Genomic DNA, 18,397 nt, shown 5'->3' on the forward strand with positions numbered 1-18,397 from the left:
CTGATAGAAATTAAATTGCTTTAATTTTGTTGAGAGGTACAAATTCAATTAATATAGAAATTGGGAGGAAGGGAGAGTAGTTTTTACCACTAATGCATTAAGTTAAATTTTGCAAAAGTTCAAAAAGTCTAGACGAAAATGAAGACAAGTGGCGTGGGTGCGTGTGAGACAAAACAAGAGGGCGGGCAAAACAGAGCAGATCGATAGCCCAACTTCATTACCTCCCGATGCCAAAAATTACTGTGAAATAGTTTGAAAAGCCATGGATAAGGAGAAGAAGGAAGAAAGTAGCGCAATTCACCCCGCGGTTGCGCCACTGTCCTACTTGTTGGGCACATGGAAAGGCGAAGGCGAAGGAGGATACCCCACCATCAACTCCTTCCGCTATGGCGAAGAGCTTCACTTCTCTCACCCTGCGTCTGGGAAGCCCGTCATAGCCTACTCTCACAAGACCTGGAAACTCGATTCTGGTCAGCCTATGCACTCCGAGTCCGGTTATTGGCGTCCTAAACCTGATGGTTCTCTTGAAGTTGTCATTGCTCAGAGCACTGGCCTTGCGGAAGTTCTCGTATTCCCTTCTCCCTTTCTCTCTTCCCTTGTCTTTAACCTCCGTTTTTCTTCTTTTGTTTGATGTATGTTTTATTATATCAGAAGGGGACCTACAGTGCAGAGGACAATGTCATCAAGCTTCATAGCCAAGTCGTAGCCAATGCTTCCAAGGTATTCTTTTCTTTTCCTCTTTTCTCATTCCTCAGCTATATATTTTGCTATCATTATGATTTCTTTTTCCATTTCTATCTCTATTCCTCGTGCTCTTTGAATTTGTTTTGCTCAATTTCAAATAATACATTTCCTTTGTAAAATTGGGTTGGAGTTCCATGTTCAGTATGTTGTGATACTGCTTGTCGTTTGTAGTACCTGAACCTCTAAATCTTGAATAAAAACCTCTGTTTTTGGCATCTCAAGCATGGCCCTTGATACATTTTAGCTCGCTGGCCCTAGCTTTTTGGTTGGGGGAGAGTTCAGGGTGATAAAATCAAGTAAATTTTGGTCAAAGTCATTTCTAGCTATGATGAACTCTGTCTTCCTAATCCTTTTGCTCACTTTTTGATTATCTTTACTAGTGAGTGGTGACTTAGATATACGAACTGTTGACACAAAGGGATATTCTTCTGTGCTTACTAATCCTTAGTAAGTTTAAATTCTTTTACTAATGCTCTTATAATGTCCCACTAGATACACTTTGAAATAGTAACAAGTATAAATAGTCATTTGAAATGTTTGAATGTGTAGCTTAGGATACCCATCTTTTCACGTTTCTGCATAAAAATTCCAAGTAATCATTAAAGTTATGGGGTTGGAGTTCCTTTTTCGTTGAAGTTGGGTCTAACTTGAACCATCTATGCCCTTGCCAATAGCAAATTATTTTTAAAGCATGAGCACAGACAATTAGTTAATATGCTACAATGTAATTACTTAACAGAAGCAGTAGCTAAAATTTCTTTGTTGGTTCTTGTTCTGATATAACATCTTCTTCTATGATAGAATATAATGGAACTGAAGGAGAACCTGCCCTTTTCTAATTCAAATTTATGCTTCTGGATAAAGTATAATTCTCCACTATGCTTTACAACTTTTGTTATCCACATTTCCACACACTCGTCCTTGATACAAGAAGCAACTGTGCCCTTTCTCCTTGGATTTATTAGTTCTACTTTTTCGTTTTTGCTCACGGCCTATGATTTATATCTACTTGAAACTAATCTTAATGAACTTATTCAAATAAAATTTACTTTGTTCTCTTTTGAGTTCCTTGACAATGTTGCTGCTCATTCCACACACTTAGCATTTCTGAAACTGCCACATCAGACTTGGGAATTCCCAACTATCCAGAATAGTTGTCCTGCTAAATTATGTGCTTGTTTCACTTCATTTTGAGTTATATACCGTTGAGATATGGCGCTCCTTGTTTTTATTGTCATGATATCATTAACATAGCCTCTTTTTATTACTTTAGCCTTGGATTGGGTGTTATACAGTTGACCTCACTAATGATCTCAATTTGTAATTGCATATTTTAAGAATAAAATGGGATATCATCGTGGAAGTCATAGATATGGTTCATGCTGGTGGTATCACTTAGGAGATGATTGTTAAAGCCGATTCTGAGGATGAGAAGGATGGCTTGAAAATCTAACCAAATTTTATATAGATACGAAAACCAAATAGGATTTATTTTTTATTGACATGGTTTGCATTGGTTTGAAGAAAATAAATAGTGGCATTGGTGAGAAAACTAACTAGGATTTCACACAAAAAGTTCTAGTATTTAGATGGGAATTAAAAGAGTAGTAAAATATATGATAAAGGCAATTTAGCAATGGATAGTGATTTATGTGGAACAACTTTTATTTTGAGAACCAATTAGTGTTTATGTTCAAGAAAATCATTGAGCTATTAAATGAAAACATAGTGAAAAAGTCGGAACAACAGGTTGGGTAAAAGTCAAAACTTAGACAAATGGAATTGAAATATCATAGTTACAGGGAAAGGGAAACTATAAAGAGCAAGGAAAGATGAAATGTCAGATCAACATTTTAAGGTTCTTAATAATCTATGAAGTTACTAGAAACTGAAATTTGAAGTTACCAACAACAGGATGCTTGTAGTTGCCAAGGCATGAGAGTAGGGAATATGATGTGTGCATAAAGATGGCAAGAGTGATGAAGTTAGTCCCTTGGGGTCCTAATCTTATAAGTAGTTATCTTTAGAAATTAGATTTTTCTTTAGTATTTAGCTTCTGTGATTCTCATTTTGTGAACTATATTGATGTTTATCTCCTTATGTTATTATTATTATTATTATTATTATTATTATTTATCAATCAACATAAAATTTTCTTATTAGTTAATCTTATCAAGTTGGTTGTTTATGCTATAAGAAAATTTCTTATTCTCTTTGTTGCTATGAACCAAGTGGCCATGTTTACCTTAAGCTCAATTTAGTACTAGAGACAGACTTGAACCATTATATAGATTTACAGGTCACATTTAGGGGTGAGTATTCAGTCGAATCAAGCGATATTGAGTGAAAAAAAATTTGAGTTAATAAGGTTGATTTATTTTATTTTGTGAACCAAACTTGACTTGAAAAATTACCGAATTGTGTCTAATGAAAAGAAATTCAAGTTAGATTCGATAGATCTGTTCAAGTTAAAATAAATATTTAATTTTATTTAAGCATATAAAGCAAGTGGTATAAAATTTTGGGTGACTTGAGAGTCCGCTTAAAAACCACAAATCACCCACAAATACAGATGCACAACTTTTAAGTGGAAAATCGTTTGATAAGAACGTAAAAACTACTGGACTAGGGTCCACCTAAAATGTTTCATTTAACCACAGCATTACAATTTTTTAGCTATCATAAAACAATGAAAGTTCAGGTTTTTCACAAAAAATTAAGATTTTTGTTTAGGCTTTAGATTGAAAAGCTATATTAGTTAGATGACTAATTTAATAATTCAAAACTAGCATTTACAAGCCTTTTAGTCATTGTCAAAAAATCTGCTCGATCGAACCATTTGATAATTTAATCGGTTTTTTCGAATCGAAGCAGAGTTGGCTCACCTTATCAGATAATAGGACGGAATTTTGAATCATTGCCACCCAAATCTTAGACAATCTCATAAATGTAACAGATCACAATCACAATGAAGCCCCACTCCTTGGGAATAAGATCTGACCTGCATGGTATGGAAGCCTGCATTGGGCTGACACATGCTCTGTTACTAATGGTAAGTAGTAACATTCAGGGCCTAAGCATATCTAAGCCTAGAATGTTTTGAGCCTAAACCATATTACCCTTGAAAGCTTAAGCTCAAGTTGCTAGTTTTGATAGACTTAAATCATACCTCATAAGGAAGAGAAAGAAAAGGTGAAAGCTAAAGCTTCTTTTTTCACATTGGACCACCACATTTACCGTTTGAGGAAGAGAGAACATGGTTAGAAAAGTCAACCGAAGAAAAGTCAACAAATCTAGTACTCTCTTACATGGCTATACCAAATAAAGAGCAAAGGCATAAAATGAAGTAATTCCTCCACAACAAACATGAAGGGGCACATGAACTCCACAGAAGTGGACCAATAGGCTAGCCAAATACATAAAGGTATTAGGGACATCAGTACTTTGCCCCCACAGATCCCCTTATTTTGCCTTTTTATTTTATTTTTTTAACAAGTGACGGGATTCGGGTCACACAACTCTAACAGAGATAAGGTCCCCAATGTCACAAGGCTTGCAAAATTGATGCCACAAATGCCACACAAAGAAAGAGTGCAAGCCACGTACACCTCAAGAGGAAGAAAACACTGACATCAACCATCGTGTCAACCATTTTTGAAGGGAGGGATAACACAAAAGGAAGGCCCAAAGAAATCTTGAAGACTCTTTGAAAGACCATAAGGAAGTTCAAGTGGAAGATGTTATTAAAATAACTTTTAACACCTTTAGGGATGATGTGAAGTTCTTTCAAGTGGAGGATGTTATTAGAACACCTGAACACAACACTTGAGAGAAACCTTTGAGTGGAGAATGTTATTGAAACATTCAAACTCTTGGAGATGATGTAAAGACCTCCAATACAGAAAGAATTTGTCAAAAAATTTCAAGGACCGAGAGGATCAACAATACGAACCCTAAAACAAGTGGAGGTCATTACTAAAACACTTTGAGCATTTGGGGAGATGATGTGAAGACCTTACATACATAGAGAATGTTATCAAGATAATTTTGAAGACTTGGAGAACTAATGATAGGATACTAAAATAAGTGGAAGTTGGTCACAAAAACACCAAACGCTGGGAAGGATAATGGGAAGACCTCCACGGCATAGAGAACACCATAAAGCAATCTTAAAGACTTGGAGAAAAAAATTCAATGACAAATAACCCCGAATACGTGGAAGTCGTTGAAACTTTTGAACATTTAGACGGATGATAAGAAAACTTCCAATACATAGAGAAAGCTATACTTGTAGAATGTTAATGGAGAAAACATCAAACAAGTGGAGGATGGCATGGAAAACCCTAAACAAGTACCAAAAGTTTAACTATGGCATCAATAATAGTAAATTTCTCATGTGCATAAACTTCTTGAAAACACGTAGAATAATTAAGTTAATAGAAAACTTTGCACCAAATTCCTCATTTGCCGTGATAGATATGATCTTGCTTCTTAGATTAGGAAGATTAAATCAATGGAATCTAAACGAGATAGCACTTCAGTAAAGCATTTAGTCTCAAAATGTAGAGATTCTACTTGCATATTCCCCACATTCTCAGGTTTAGACAGACCATGTTGCATTATGTCTTTTGTCCCTACCTATTTGTTATCACCTTTTGATTATTTGTTGTGCTTGTTTTCTATGATGGAATTGAAGTGACTGGTTTTTCCCCAATTTTCAAGCATTATCTCATTCGGCCTACCTCATTCTTTTCAATCATTAAAGGCATGCATATTTGCAAGTGGGATCGATTAACTGCAATCCAAATAAGAGAAAATACCCTAACTAATAATCTACGGTTGTACATTAGGCAGTTTGAGACTTTTGTTTCTAGCCTAGTTTGAGTGAAGAACATAGTGTGGATGGCATATGAAGAATAAAGTGGAGCCTTATTAACAGCAGTGCATTGCTTTTTTTGTTGAGCAGGTGAGGGAGATAAGTCGAGTTTACAAGATTGTTAATGGAGATCTACATTATGTTGTTCAAATGGCTACCAATCTTACAACTCTTCAGCCACATCTTAAAGCTGTGCTCAAGAAGCTGCCATAAAACTTCAAAGTAAGTAGTTTTTCATTTCGTTGGACCGGATCAGACTATTTTTTATATAATATCCCTAAACTCTGGTCCCGGTCAAAGGCCAGAGGCAGATTGTTTTGGCTACAAAAGATATTGCAATGTGGTGGCCAAGTCACAATCTCTGGCGCAGAAACTGGATTATCGTGTACTGAAGGCCAACTCATTTAAATGTTGACTTAAAACAAGTCCCAACTTTCTTATAAATTTAAAAAATAAAAATAAAAATAAAAATAAAAATAAAAATAAAAAACCTTCATGACAGACAACAACTTATGTTGAAAAGAAATGGTAATGTCTTACTTTAGGGTGGGTGCAGTTTGCAGATTGAGAAAATTAAGATGAATGAACAGCTGGATCATTCATTGACTTTGCATTACTTGACTAAATCAACTGTTTAAATCCTTAGCATTTGGCATTGGATTTACGTTAATTCACCACTATCACATTTCCAGTCAGTGTGTGATATTCAATAAATTTAGAATTCCAATATTTTTAACATTGCCAACTTTTCTTTTTCTTTTAAATTTCTTAAGTCTTTGGGTTCTTTTGTAATTTAAAAAAAAAAAAGAAAAAGAAAAAAGGAGAAACGTTTTGTGCTTTTCCATGTTTTTAGTTGAGAGGCATATGCTGAGCCAACTCCCATCTCATTTCTCATGTGATGTGAGTGAAACCTTTGAATGCGACGCAAGTTCCTTAACAACTATGGGTTTGAGATTTATGATTATGGAACAACATTGTCTTTCATTTAGTATTCAATTTCAAAATCTCAAACAAAGCATTTCAATATGATTAAGGATTAAAAAATATGATTTTATTGTCCAATCCAATTTGAATGTGTGCTTAATTTTATTTTTCTTTTACATTGATAATGAAGAAAAGATGAAGTAATCGAGTATAGACCTTATTAATTTGTTTCTCCTGCAACAATTTATCATAGTAGCTTCTTTTTTTTTTTTTCCTTGGAAATGGTTGCTTGTAAGTTTTGCACTCTGCCATATACATGAAAATAGTTGCTTTTAAGTTTTGCCTTTAAATATTTTTAATTCATCCGATATTATAGCTAAAGGGTTTATATATATATATCTTAAATGATTTTAATTTATTTAAAATTTGATGTTGAATACATTAACCCTATAAAAGTTATTAAATATGATCTCAAGATTTTAATTTAACAACATAATATTAAATCAACGTCATTGTCAAATCTGTAGATAAGATATTAAAAAAAAAGAGGAGGAAGAATTTCCTTGTTTCCGTCTCCTATTATCTCTCTTCAATAATCCCTAACTAAAAGGATGACTGGAGATGAAATCATTATTTTGTTTACAAGTATTTAGACTCTTCTAATTATTATTTTTAAAACTGTCTTGTATTGTAAAATTAAGCAACAAATCTTAATATCAGTATAAGTGGCTAAAGTTGATGACAATGCTTCTAGGTAAAGGAGTTTCCTACGTTTATCAACCGATTTGTTATAGATGCATTAAAATCGGCTTGAATAAATTAAAATTCTTTTTTGAATTTTGAGTTATTTAATTTTTTTTTTAAGTTTAAGTAATTCAGTTTCTTGAGTTCAAGTCTAGTTAATTTTACAATTAAATTAACTCGAATAATTCGAACAATTTTTATTGGTGTAAATAATCTTTTAGTCCTGTTAATTTGAAAATGAGCAAATTAATTTCTCTAACAAAAATATTGAAAAATTCAAAATAATTTTAAAAGTTTAAATATTTTAAAAATTGAAAATTTCATAAGATTTTTAAATATATATAATTAAAATTCTAAATTTAAAGAAAAATAAAAATAATAATTTTGAGACTTAAACAAGTAAATTATCAATTCAAGTTTATCGTATTATTTTCCTTTATTTTGGTTTCAAAGAGTTCTCAAATTATATTTAAATTTATGGGCTTTAACAAGAAATATTTATATTGTTACAAGATTTTAATTTGACATGTTTATCTTTTAGTTTAACTCGAATAATTTTACTCGAATCAACTTGACTGGACTCGATTCGAAAAAAATCAAATCAAATTAGAATGATAAAATAAGACTAAATAACTCAAAAAAATTTTGCTACAAAATTCATCCCTAAAGATAACTATTGATGTCACAAATGATGTAATTTGTTTTTAAAAAATATAATGAGATGGTAAATTAAAGACACATAAATAAAAATAGAAGGATTTAGAGTTGTAGACAAAAGTAGAGGAACATTTAGATGATATGATTGTGTATTTTATTTAATTCTGAAAATTGAAATGAAAGCAACAGCTTGAGTTGCTTGACACTAATATTAGTTGATTAAAAAAGTAGTCCTATTATTTTAGTTACCCTAATAATTTGACACGAATTAATAGAAGAGCAGGCAGCCACCGCGTTACTGACTTTTTACTCTTTTTATTTATTTGTTTATTTCACATTTCAGAGTTGATTAATAAAATGCCAAATTCAACATCCTATGTAATATGTATACACAATAATACACAATAATTGGGTTTTAATTTTAGATTCCATCCCTTTGATAGTTTTTGCTCTTTGAGGTCAAACACAAAATATATGAGAGTTGAATTTTGGGGCAGCCATTTGGAATCCAACCAATGAGAGAGAAGGAACACATAACCCTACTCAACACAGGTAGAGGAAATTATTTACTATTTTTATAAATAATTTTGACTTTAACTCGAAAAATCCTTCTTCATATTTCAGGAAAATTAATAAATTAATAAAATTGAATAACAGTATTAAACCTATAATTGACATGTAAATTAGCAATCCAATACAAATACTTCAATAATCTATATGTATCTAAAATTAATAAATATTATCAATTGAATTAATTTGTTAATAAAATAATTAAATTAAATTTATCTGGTTTTATAAAACCATAATTAAAACAATCATTTGTATAATAATTAATTAAAAGGAAAAAACAAAAGAAAGATGAGAGAAGTGGGAAGGGATGTCTGTGTGGTTGAAGACTTGAAGCAACAATCTATAAATATATATATATATATATATATATATAGATATGTGTGTATGTCATTTGTTACAAGAAGCAAGCACAACCTAATCAAAAATCCTAATTGATGGCAGATTTAAAGCAAAGGGGTATATATAGATTGCAACCAAAATAAGCATTTTTTTCCTACTTTCATTTCCCTTTCTCTGTCTTTCTTTCTTCCTGTCTGGTCTGGATCTTCCCTTTTGTTTAATTTGTTCAGAGTGAGAGTATACTAGTTATGAAGGTGAAGCTCATTATTTTAGTTCCATTCATGGTGTTGTTTTCCATGGTTGTAGCTCAACAACATGTTGATCAAATGCAGCATCAACACGATTCCAACTCCATCACATTAGAGTTAATACATAGGCATGCTCCTCAGTTCACCAACAACAACCCTATAACTCAGCACCAACGCCTGGTCGACCTTCTCTACCATGACATTATCCGCCACGGTATCATGTCCCACCGAAGACGAGCCAAAGAAGAGGATCCACTCACTGCATCCATTAAAATGCCGCTTGCCTCGGGTAGAGATTTCGGGATAGGCCAATACATTACGTCGTTCAAAGTGGGGACACCGTCGCAGAAGTTCTGGTTGATAGTCGACACGGGAAGTGATTTGACGTGGATCCGGTGTCGATACCGATGTTCGAGAGGGGATCGTAGTTGTACCAGCAAAGGGAGGATAAACCGAAAGAGGGTGTTCCATGCTCCATTATCTTCATCCTTTAACCCAGTTCCTTGCTTTTCAGAGATGTGTAAAGTTGAGCTCATGAATCTCTTCTCTCTCACAACATGCCCTACTCCAATTACGCCTTGCGCCTATGATTACAGGTATGTATATTAGATTTAGTATTTAGATTTGGACACAACTTCTAAATGGAGTTACGACACATTGTTGGTAAATAATTGACCTCACCTCTCCTCTGCTTATGATTTTGTTTATTTCCGCCCAATGTCCAAGACACGTATCTCCACGATAGGTGGAGTTGAGTTAAATAACCTAACCCTAAAATTGGGCATTAAAGTTAGAGCTGCTTGGGAGGTAAATGCTGTTGGGATAGCTGCTAAGGCTCACTGATATTTATGTCAATTGCTTCTTTTGTAGTTTGGCTTTAAATGCACTAAACCAACCTCCAGACAATTGAAGCCCCAGAGTTGGCTTTTAAATTCACTACCTGTCCATATAGTAAATATTGATTCAGAAATTATGATTTGCAGCACGTTTTTAGTTGAATTATATATCTATTACACAAAAATAAAGATTTGTAAATCGGAGAATAAATGGTGCCAGCCATAGTTACCAGATGAGGCTGGGTAGTGCAGATACAATACCCCATATTGCTATCTTAACTACATCCAACACAAAGATATTAGTGGTAGTTATTATTAGTAGGTAAGGTTCACATGACCCAATATTTTTTTGGTACCAAAACCGGACATTGAAGTCCTGTAAGAGTGGGGCCCTATTTCGGGAAAGCCAGCAATTCCTAGTGGTGATGGTGAAATGTGTCTGATTTTCCTAGTGGTAGGGTTATTGACAAAAAATATAAAAATTATTTTTATAAAAATGAAAATTAATACTTCAATTTGGATTGGTTTGATGGGATTATTTTTTGAGAAACAGGTATTCAGATGGGTCAGCTGCAATGGGAGTGTTTGCTAACGAGACCGTCAGTGCTGGCCTTACCAATGGTAGAAAAACCAGACTCCATAATGTGCTAATAGGGTGCACTGACTCTTTCCAAGGCCCAACTTTGCAAAACGTAGATGGTATCATGGGATTAGCCAATACCAAGTATTCTTTCGCAACCAATGCTGCCGCCACATTCGGTGGCAAATTCTCTTATTGCCTCGTTGATCACTTGAGCCATTTAAATGCCACCAACTACATCATCTTCGGCACTAACCGAAACCAAGTCAAAGTGTCTGGCAATACTCGCCACACCAAGCTCGAACTTGATGCCATCCCTTCATTTTATGCTGTAAATGTGATAGGAATCTCTGTTGGGAACAAAATGTTGGAAATACCGATGCAAGTGTGGGATGCAAGTGAAGGCGGTGGAACAATCATCGACTCCGGCACTAGCCTAACGTTTCTAGCTGATCCAGCGTACCAGGCAGTGATGGAAGCCCTTAAGGTGTCGGTTTCAAAATACCAGAGGGTGAAGTTGGATGGGGTACCGATGGAGTATTGCTTCAACTCTACGGGTTTCAACGGGAGTTTGGTGCCAAAATTGATCATTCACTTCGATGATGGAGCTCGGTTTGAACCACACTGGAATAGCTACGTCATTGCTGCTGCTGCTGAAGTTAGGTGCCTCGGGTTTTTGCCTGCACGTTTCCCTGCACTTTCTGTTATTGGAAACATTATGCAACAAAATTATTTGTGGGAATTTGATTTGAAAGGGAAAAGGTTGGTTTTTGCTCCATCTTCTTGCAACAGTAGCTAGTACTTGGTGTTGCAACACTTCCACTCCCATTTTGTTGTTAATAATTCTTTGTAATTCCTCACATTTTTCTTCTATTCACTCCTTTGGTTTCTCTCTTCCCCTTGTACTCATCAAATGTTTTTTGTTTGTTTGTTTGTTTGTGTCTGTTTACACTTTAATGAAATTCTTTGTTACACTGCTGCTTTCCTCTTCGCATTGAAACAGTTACTGATTTAAATTACTGGAACATTTGATATTGAAATGACCTTAAACGCCTAAATTCAATTGATTCTAATAGGCAGGCAAGGCAAAATTTGAGGCGACTGTAGTTTTTTTTGTCTATAAATGACAAAATATGCAGGCAAGGTAAGGCCAGTCACCACTTTCATTCATCTCTAGGAAGTTTAAATATCCCTATTAATACCATACTAGTACTTCAAATCATATTACCTTATTTAAGAAGCTTTAAAACACTGCAAACACAAACAGCATCACCATTCTCCCCAACAAAAATCCAACTTACTAATAAACAATACCCACATTCAAATGAAAGCAGTCCGTCCACCTCTTCGACTATGCCTATCATAAGCAGTGTTGAATTTGTCGACTAGCTCATTCATTGTGCTGCAAGAGTACACGTCAACGCCATTGTCACCATCACCATAATAATACATAATACTGAATCATTTTAGCCAAAATAGGCATATTATGTAAACAAAAGTAAACATAATCCTTACCTTGAGCAGTTAGTGAACATTGCAAGATAAGTAATCAATAATGTGTCGTTGTATTCCTGTGAATAGGTTATGAAAAGTGAGAAAAAGAAAAGCATGAAAGTGACCAAAAGGATGAAAATGCAGCTTAATCATTTGCTTCGCCAGATTAAAAAATTGATAGGCAATTCCTCAAAAGGAGGGTCACTAAATCCAAAGAACACAAATGATTGAAGTAGGCAACAATCATGCCCATACCAATACACTTAAGTAGATTATGTGAATTTTGAACTGTCAAGATCCACACCAGTTTTATTTCCAAGATACCCTTGCTGACTAGCATGACATATCTTTCCATTTTCACTGTCGCAACAGAACAATTAACATACAACAAACATCTTCTACAAATCTGCTAACAAGCTGCTATGAACTACAAGTTTTAGAAGACCCTATTACCATAACATAACCGAATGTTCTACCAACTTTCTGGAGGTAGGTTGGATTTTCAAATCTTTACATATGGAATTTAGGTAGCCGCAAGAAATGGTACTCTGGCACTAATAAGTTGAGAGGATGGTTGCCCATTTTGAAATACCACACTTTTGAAGGCGTCAATCGCAGTTATGCTAGAAAAACCAAATCATGCCCACAAGAACAGAAAACATCTCTACCTTCTTATGGTTAGCTATCTTAAGTGGTATATTGTATGATTACACATCTATCAACTTTTAGGCTACACAAAGTGACAAATAGTCCTTCACTTGCTTAAACAGACCCAGAGAAAACAAACTCACCATCAGAAAGTCATCTTGAAATTTTTCTGATTCAATGGCAGGTAACCTTCTGAGGAGACTTGATACTTGCCTTAATAGTGAATTTTCGCAAGGAATATCACCTGAAATGGAAAACAACCAGAACTAGTTCATGGCCTTGTAATCCACAATAGCCCAAACAATAGTCAAACTTTGTCAACCTATCCTCTATAAGTAATATATAACATCTTAAAAGCCATAAAGACGATAAAGGATGGTAGCATTTCCTTTTTAAATCCAGAACAATTTGTAAAATCTAGTCTTCAAATTTCTTGTCGAAATGGAAAATTAATAATTTATATTCAAGTATTTTCCATGTTTGAAACTTTTATCTACACCCTACACTAAAAATATAGGTTTCTTTCAAGAACGTTTGAAACATTCACATGCATTACAATAAATTTAATTTGCACTACATTCGGAAGGACCAGAGGCTTATACCTTTTTGCATCCCAACAAGATAGTGATGAAGTACCCTAATTCTGCTATTCAACATCTTGATGGCACTATGTATACCAGTAAGATGAGCAGCCACTGCATCACAAGCACAGAAAAGAACACTTGTAACCATCAATGACAGAAAATAATAGGCTTCCATCAAATAGGATTATTACTTTCCACAGAAATCCTAAGAAGAAAAAGTAGAATGCAGGCTTACATTGAGTTGCTGCTGAACCTCCATCAGATGGCTTTAGATGGGCAACATGATCCACAGAGATCCTCTCAGCTTCAACAGTCTTTAAGCACCCCCCAAAAAAAAAAAAAAAAAAAAGAAAAAGAAAAAGAGAAAACGGAAGAAACAACCTCAGTAATCCCAGTTGGTGAAAATTATAAGAAAACTAGGTTTATAAGAATGGAAACTTGGAAAGTACCTCAATTGTGTAGCTCGAACGGACAAAAATAAGCTGCGGAATCCCATCTATAACGTGCAGCTCTTTTATGTTGACAAGACCAACAAGAGGAGGAATAGAAAATGTTATCACCAAAGAATAATGAGGAACTGTAAAGGTTATTAAAGCTACCTAAAACTGCACAAGATTTTCAGTGAGTGTTCCTATCAGGATGATATAAGCACATTGAATTAATTCAATAGGAGACTAGTGTTAGTGATATTGTCATCCCTTTCTAATCACCACCATAAATGGTCAGAAATTACTTTTAAGCAAGAAAATGAGTTGATCATTCCAGGATTAAAGAAAAGTTAACACAAATAGACCAACTCAGCAAACATAGAATGTAAAATCTCATGTTAGGAAACAAAACATGTTCTGGCAATATGACAGAATAAATTAGATGGTAACCTAATCAAAATGAAATCAACTACACTTTAAACTTTAAAAATATGGTATAATGTCACACAGGACACCTTATTGCAAAAATTCAGACACAGAATAAGAGACAGTAGGTATTGATTAACATAAAAGGATGAAATAAAGAGAAAGGCTACACACCACTTTCATAAATGGTGACTGGAAGATCTTTTTGCGCGGGATTGATTGCAGGATTGAGAAGCACATAGAGAGGACTTTCATTAATATCCATCAACTGTAACAAAGAACAAGGAGAAACAATTATCAAAAGGAGAGGCAACCAAGTATTACAACATTATAGTTCCATTGTAGAAATAAGTCATAAATAGAAGCGGAAAAGCAGACCTAGTCCATTTCTTCATGATCATCACCATATCAATAAAATATTTAATAATAAGCAACACAATCAAATATGCATCGAAACATAAATTACAAAGTAATTATCTATATATAACTGTGAGAGGATGGTTAAGAAAACATACGGCTCTATGAATGTGCATATCGGATTCCTGGGCATCGCTCCCAGTGGAGTACCATCCAAGTATATAAAAATGGGGGAAAACCTTCTTATCTGGGAAAATCAATTCAAAGGAAAAAAATTTTAAATTGCCAGTACTACTACCGATAAAATAAGGGGAAAAAAGAACAAAATGAAAAAGAGAAAAGACATACAAAGCTCCTGTTTCTTCTTGAGGAAGGGGCGGTCAAGGGAGTGGGTGGAGGGATCATAGAGAAGCTCGAAGCTGTTGAAGATCTCAACGGTGCGGCCCCTCTGGACGCCCATGACACATCCATAGACTCGAGGAGCTTGCTGCTGGTTTTCGACGCCATTGACGGTGGCGGAGGTGGAGGTCAGCGGAGGAGGGTTCAACTGGGACTTGACACGAGTGTAGTGATCCGATATGTTCACGATTACCAGCGGATGAAGCTTGAAGGTTAGACCGCTGCTCGACGATGACGCCATTCTTTTGATTTCCAAATTTTTTTTTTTTTGTTTACCGCTCCTACTCGATGCTTTTGCTTGATTTTCCTTCCCTTTTGCCTTGCTTGCTTTCTCTTTGCTTTGGTTACTCTGCATTTTAATTTAATTTAATTTACATTATATTATATAGTTGGAATTGGACTGAATTAATACAATAGTCTCTCTCTATAAGTGGGAACCAAGACCAGCCCAATAGATGGGCTTTACCACTCCTAAAATGTGTCCAAACCCCAACTTTGTGGGTGAAATATAAATATTTAAAATTGAATTAAAATTATAAGGAAATATTTTTTAATTATATAATAATCATTATTAAAAATTAAAAGTTTTTAAAAATTTTATTTAAAATATTTAAAAATCATGTACTAAACTAGAAATTTTATCACATCCATATGCGTATAAAAACTACGTGTTTAGAATACAAATGTATATTTAAAAATAGTACACAATAGATAACAAAACGTTTGGTTTGAATTAACAATATTATTAATATATATACACACAATTGATAGGAGTAATAAATACGAATATTAAAATTACGATGTATAAAAAATAAAATAAAACTTTTGTATTGTGGTAAATTTAAGGTTTTACTAATATAATTGTAATAGGTTCAAATCGGCTTTTTTTTCAAAAATAACTAAAAAAATCTTATTATTTACAAAAATGACCCAAGTTCAAAATCTATAACGAAAATGACCTGAAATCTATAGTGTTGGGTGGTGAATAATAAAAAAAAAATTTAATTCCGGCTGACACATGTATGTATTTTTTTGGTGTACTTTTTGAAAAATATGGGCATTTCCTTGTTCAAAATTTTTTTTATTAAGTGTCAATGTTTAGGTGGTCGGCACAAAAAAATAACCTTTTTTTGGTGTCGACACCCATGGCTAGGGGTGAGAGTTTGATCAAATCAAATTAAATAAAAAAATTTCGAGTTAAACGAGTTGACGAAAGCTATTTTATCATCTTAACTCGATTTAAATTTTCTCAAACTGAGTCGAGTGAGATGAAATTCGAACCGAATCGAATCGAATATATTTGTTCGAGTTAAATTTTAAAAATGACTTTGGGTCCTTGTAGCTGCTGCCACCCACCGTAATCAAATTTATTAACTTTCATCCCTTCATAATTTATTTATTAATATTTTATATACGGGTTAGTTTATTTGCTTGCTTAGTTGCTTCAATTATCTTCTGATTCTTGTCACTATGTATTTTGAAATTAAAAATATATTAAATGTAAAAAAATGTGATTTTTAATAAAAGTTATTTTAAAGATAAAATTGAAATTGATATGAACAAAAAAATTTGGGGGGTTTGGGGGAATTAAAAGAAAAAAAGTTTTCCGGGGTTGCGGAAGTAAATTTTTTTTTTTGGGGGGCGGGGGGCAAGTAAAAGGGTTTGACGGGGGTTTGGGGGGGAAGGGAAGTAAAATGGTTTGATATTTGGTTTATTCGAATTTGAAAATTCAAATCGATTCGAACTAGAAATTCGAAAAAAAATTCGAGTTGATTTGATTAACTCGATTAATTCGATTCAAATTATTCAAAATTCAAACTTTTTCAATTTTTTCGAGTTGAATCAAATTTTGCTCACCACTACCCGTGGCAGGTATAAAATTTTTTTGGGCCCATGTTTTTCGAGGTCGAGACTTGTGTCAGAAATGTTTTTTTTGGTGACGACCTTCCCCATGCTAGCATCGATATCTTTTGCGAGGAAATTTAAAAAAAAAATTTGGTTTCGGCCTTCAAGTTGTTAGCACTGATATTTTGTCAGTAATTTTTTTCGGTGTCGGCCTTCTATTTGTCGGCACCTGTGTTCAAAGAAAATGATTTTTTTTTTGTGTCGATTATCTCGTTGCCAACACCAACAGGTTATATATTGAATTTTTCTATGTTTTGCTTAAGTTTTTTTTTTTCTCTTTTTTGCTTTAACAGTTTAAGAGAAAAAAAAAACAAAGAAATATTAGTGTTTTGTTTAGGAGGAAACAAATTTTGTTGAAGATGAATAACTAGATATTGTTAGTGTATGTTCATTTCGATGGAAAAATGATAAATACAACTGAAGAAGGCTGCGTATTTCAAAGTCGCCAAAAAATGGGGATGAGATTCAAGAAGCGTGTAATGCTGGCATAACTGAAACGGAAGATCAGTACAAATGTAACAGCCTATTTTTCAGTAGTGTCTGAAACAATGGTTTTGAAGCCACCAATAAGATGAATGAGTCCATAAATATAATTATTTAATATTTACGAGTCAAATATAGCATTATAATAAATTTTGATTTGATAATTTATGTTATTTGAATGAATAGTTAAGTTCAAGTAGTATAGTTTAAAGTCAAGTGGTTTTAAAAAAGGAGGTATCGAGACCTCGTTTCTGTAAACCGAGCCCGTAAATATTTTATTAAATATTTACGGTGTTATTAGGACAAATTAAAATTTGGTTAAAAATTTTAATGTTTAGATAGTTAATTAATTAAAAAGACTAATTTGTAAATGATGTAAAATCTAGTCATTATTGAATTATAATGATTACATAGTTTAATTATTAAATGAGGAAGATTTTATATTGAAATTATACCAATTGAACTATTAATGGACGGTTTTGGGTTATTAAGTACATGAAATTTGATTAGTTTTAAAAGGGTAAAATTTTAAATTTATAATTAAAAGAAAATTAAAAGAAACAAAATGCCAAAATGCTATCATCTTCTTATTTTCTCAAAAACAAACCGAAACCTCGATAGATAACTTTGGAAAGCTTTCGGCCAAGCTTATTCTTACTTGCATGGTATGTAATTGTCACATGTTTTTAGTAATTTTTATATTTTTTGAATTCGTATTAGCTTAATCTAGCTAGCCCAAAGGTCAATTCATAAAACCATTAAAATTTTAGGGGCTTTCCATGAATGAGTTTGGTGTGTTTGTGAATTTAGTTGATGAATTATTAAAGTTAGTAGCTAGATATAAGTATTTTGTTAAGTGATTTTTAGTGATTTTGAATGTTAGGGAATAGATTGTTTAAATAGTAAAATTCTAGGGAAATAGTGTGAATTGGTGAAAGGTGTGGGCTGTTTTTGAACCCTAAGAAAATCGGCTAACATGGATTCTCTTTTAAAATGGTAAAATTTCAATTTACGGTATTAGGGGCTAAATTGCACAAAAGTTAAAATGTTAGGGGTGAATTTATAATTTCATAATTAAAGTGGGTTATAAGCTAGAATTAATGATATTAAGTTAATTAGAATATTAATTGAATGAAATTTTTATTAGATCAAGAA

At 33.4% G+C, this 18,397-nt stretch overlaps 3 protein-coding genes and 1 long non-coding RNA gene across 5 annotated transcripts; 2 read left to right on the forward strand and 2 right to left on the reverse strand.

The window, feature by feature from the left end:
- Window positions 1-108: 108 nt before the first annotated feature.
- On the forward strand, window positions 109-6,045 carry LOC108461234 (peroxynitrite isomerase Rv2717c). The gene is made up of 3 exons (XM_017760994.2): window positions 109-568; window positions 652-720; window positions 5,711-6,045. The coding sequence occupies exons 1-3, from the start codon at window positions 263-265 to the stop codon at window positions 5,831-5,833; spliced, it is 498 nt and encodes a 165-aa protein (XP_017616483.1). The 5' UTR covers window positions 109-262; the 3' UTR covers window positions 5,834-6,045.
- Window positions 6,046-8,872: 2,827 nt separating this feature from the next.
- On the forward strand, window positions 8,873-11,496 carry LOC108464324 (aspartic proteinase NANA, chloroplast). 2 transcript variants are annotated; one of them, XM_053024093.1, is made up of 3 exons: window positions 8,873-8,971; window positions 9,161-9,698; window positions 10,492-11,496. In XM_053024093.1, exons 1-3 carry the CDS (start codon window positions 8,950-8,952, stop codon window positions 11,315-11,317), a joined length of 1,386 nt encoding a protein of 461 aa, XP_052880053.1. In that variant the 5' UTR covers window positions 8,873-8,949; the 3' UTR covers window positions 11,318-11,496. The 2 variants fall into 2 exon arrangements, with proteins under 2 accessions (XP_052880053.1, XP_017620059.1); XM_017764570.2 differs by lacking the exon at window positions 8,873-8,971 and having other exon boundaries at window positions 9,103-9,698.
- Window positions 9,596-10,275, reverse strand: LOC128286693 (uncharacterized). The gene is made up of 2 exons (XR_008277315.1): window positions 9,784-10,275; window positions 9,596-9,686 (listed from the first exon to the last, which is right to left on the reverse strand). It is a non-coding gene; the product is annotated as an uncharacterized LOC128286693 (long non-coding RNA).
- A 113-nt stretch (window positions 11,497-11,609) lies between the features above and the next one.
- On the reverse strand, window positions 11,610-15,246 carry LOC108464325 (COP9 signalosome complex subunit 6a-like). Its single transcript, XM_053024094.1, has 9 exons — window positions 14,804-15,246; window positions 14,614-14,702; window positions 14,273-14,366; window positions 13,694-13,755; window positions 13,480-13,558; window positions 13,263-13,355; window positions 12,804-12,904; window positions 12,034-12,089; window positions 11,610-11,920 (listed from the first exon to the last, which is right to left on the reverse strand). The coding sequence occupies exons 1-9, from the start codon at window positions 15,207-15,209 to the stop codon at window positions 11,839-11,841; spliced, it is 1,062 nt and encodes a 353-aa protein (XP_052880054.1). The 5' UTR covers window positions 15,210-15,246; the 3' UTR covers window positions 11,610-11,838.
- Between the last annotated feature and the right edge of the window lie 3,151 nt (window positions 15,247-18,397).

This window comes from Gossypium arboreum, chromosome 13 (genome assembly GCF_025698485.1).
Source record: "Gossypium arboreum isolate Shixiya-1 chromosome 13, ASM2569848v2, whole genome shotgun sequence".
Classification (NCBI taxonomy): domain Eukaryota; kingdom Viridiplantae; phylum Streptophyta; class Magnoliopsida; order Malvales; family Malvaceae; genus Gossypium; species Gossypium arboreum.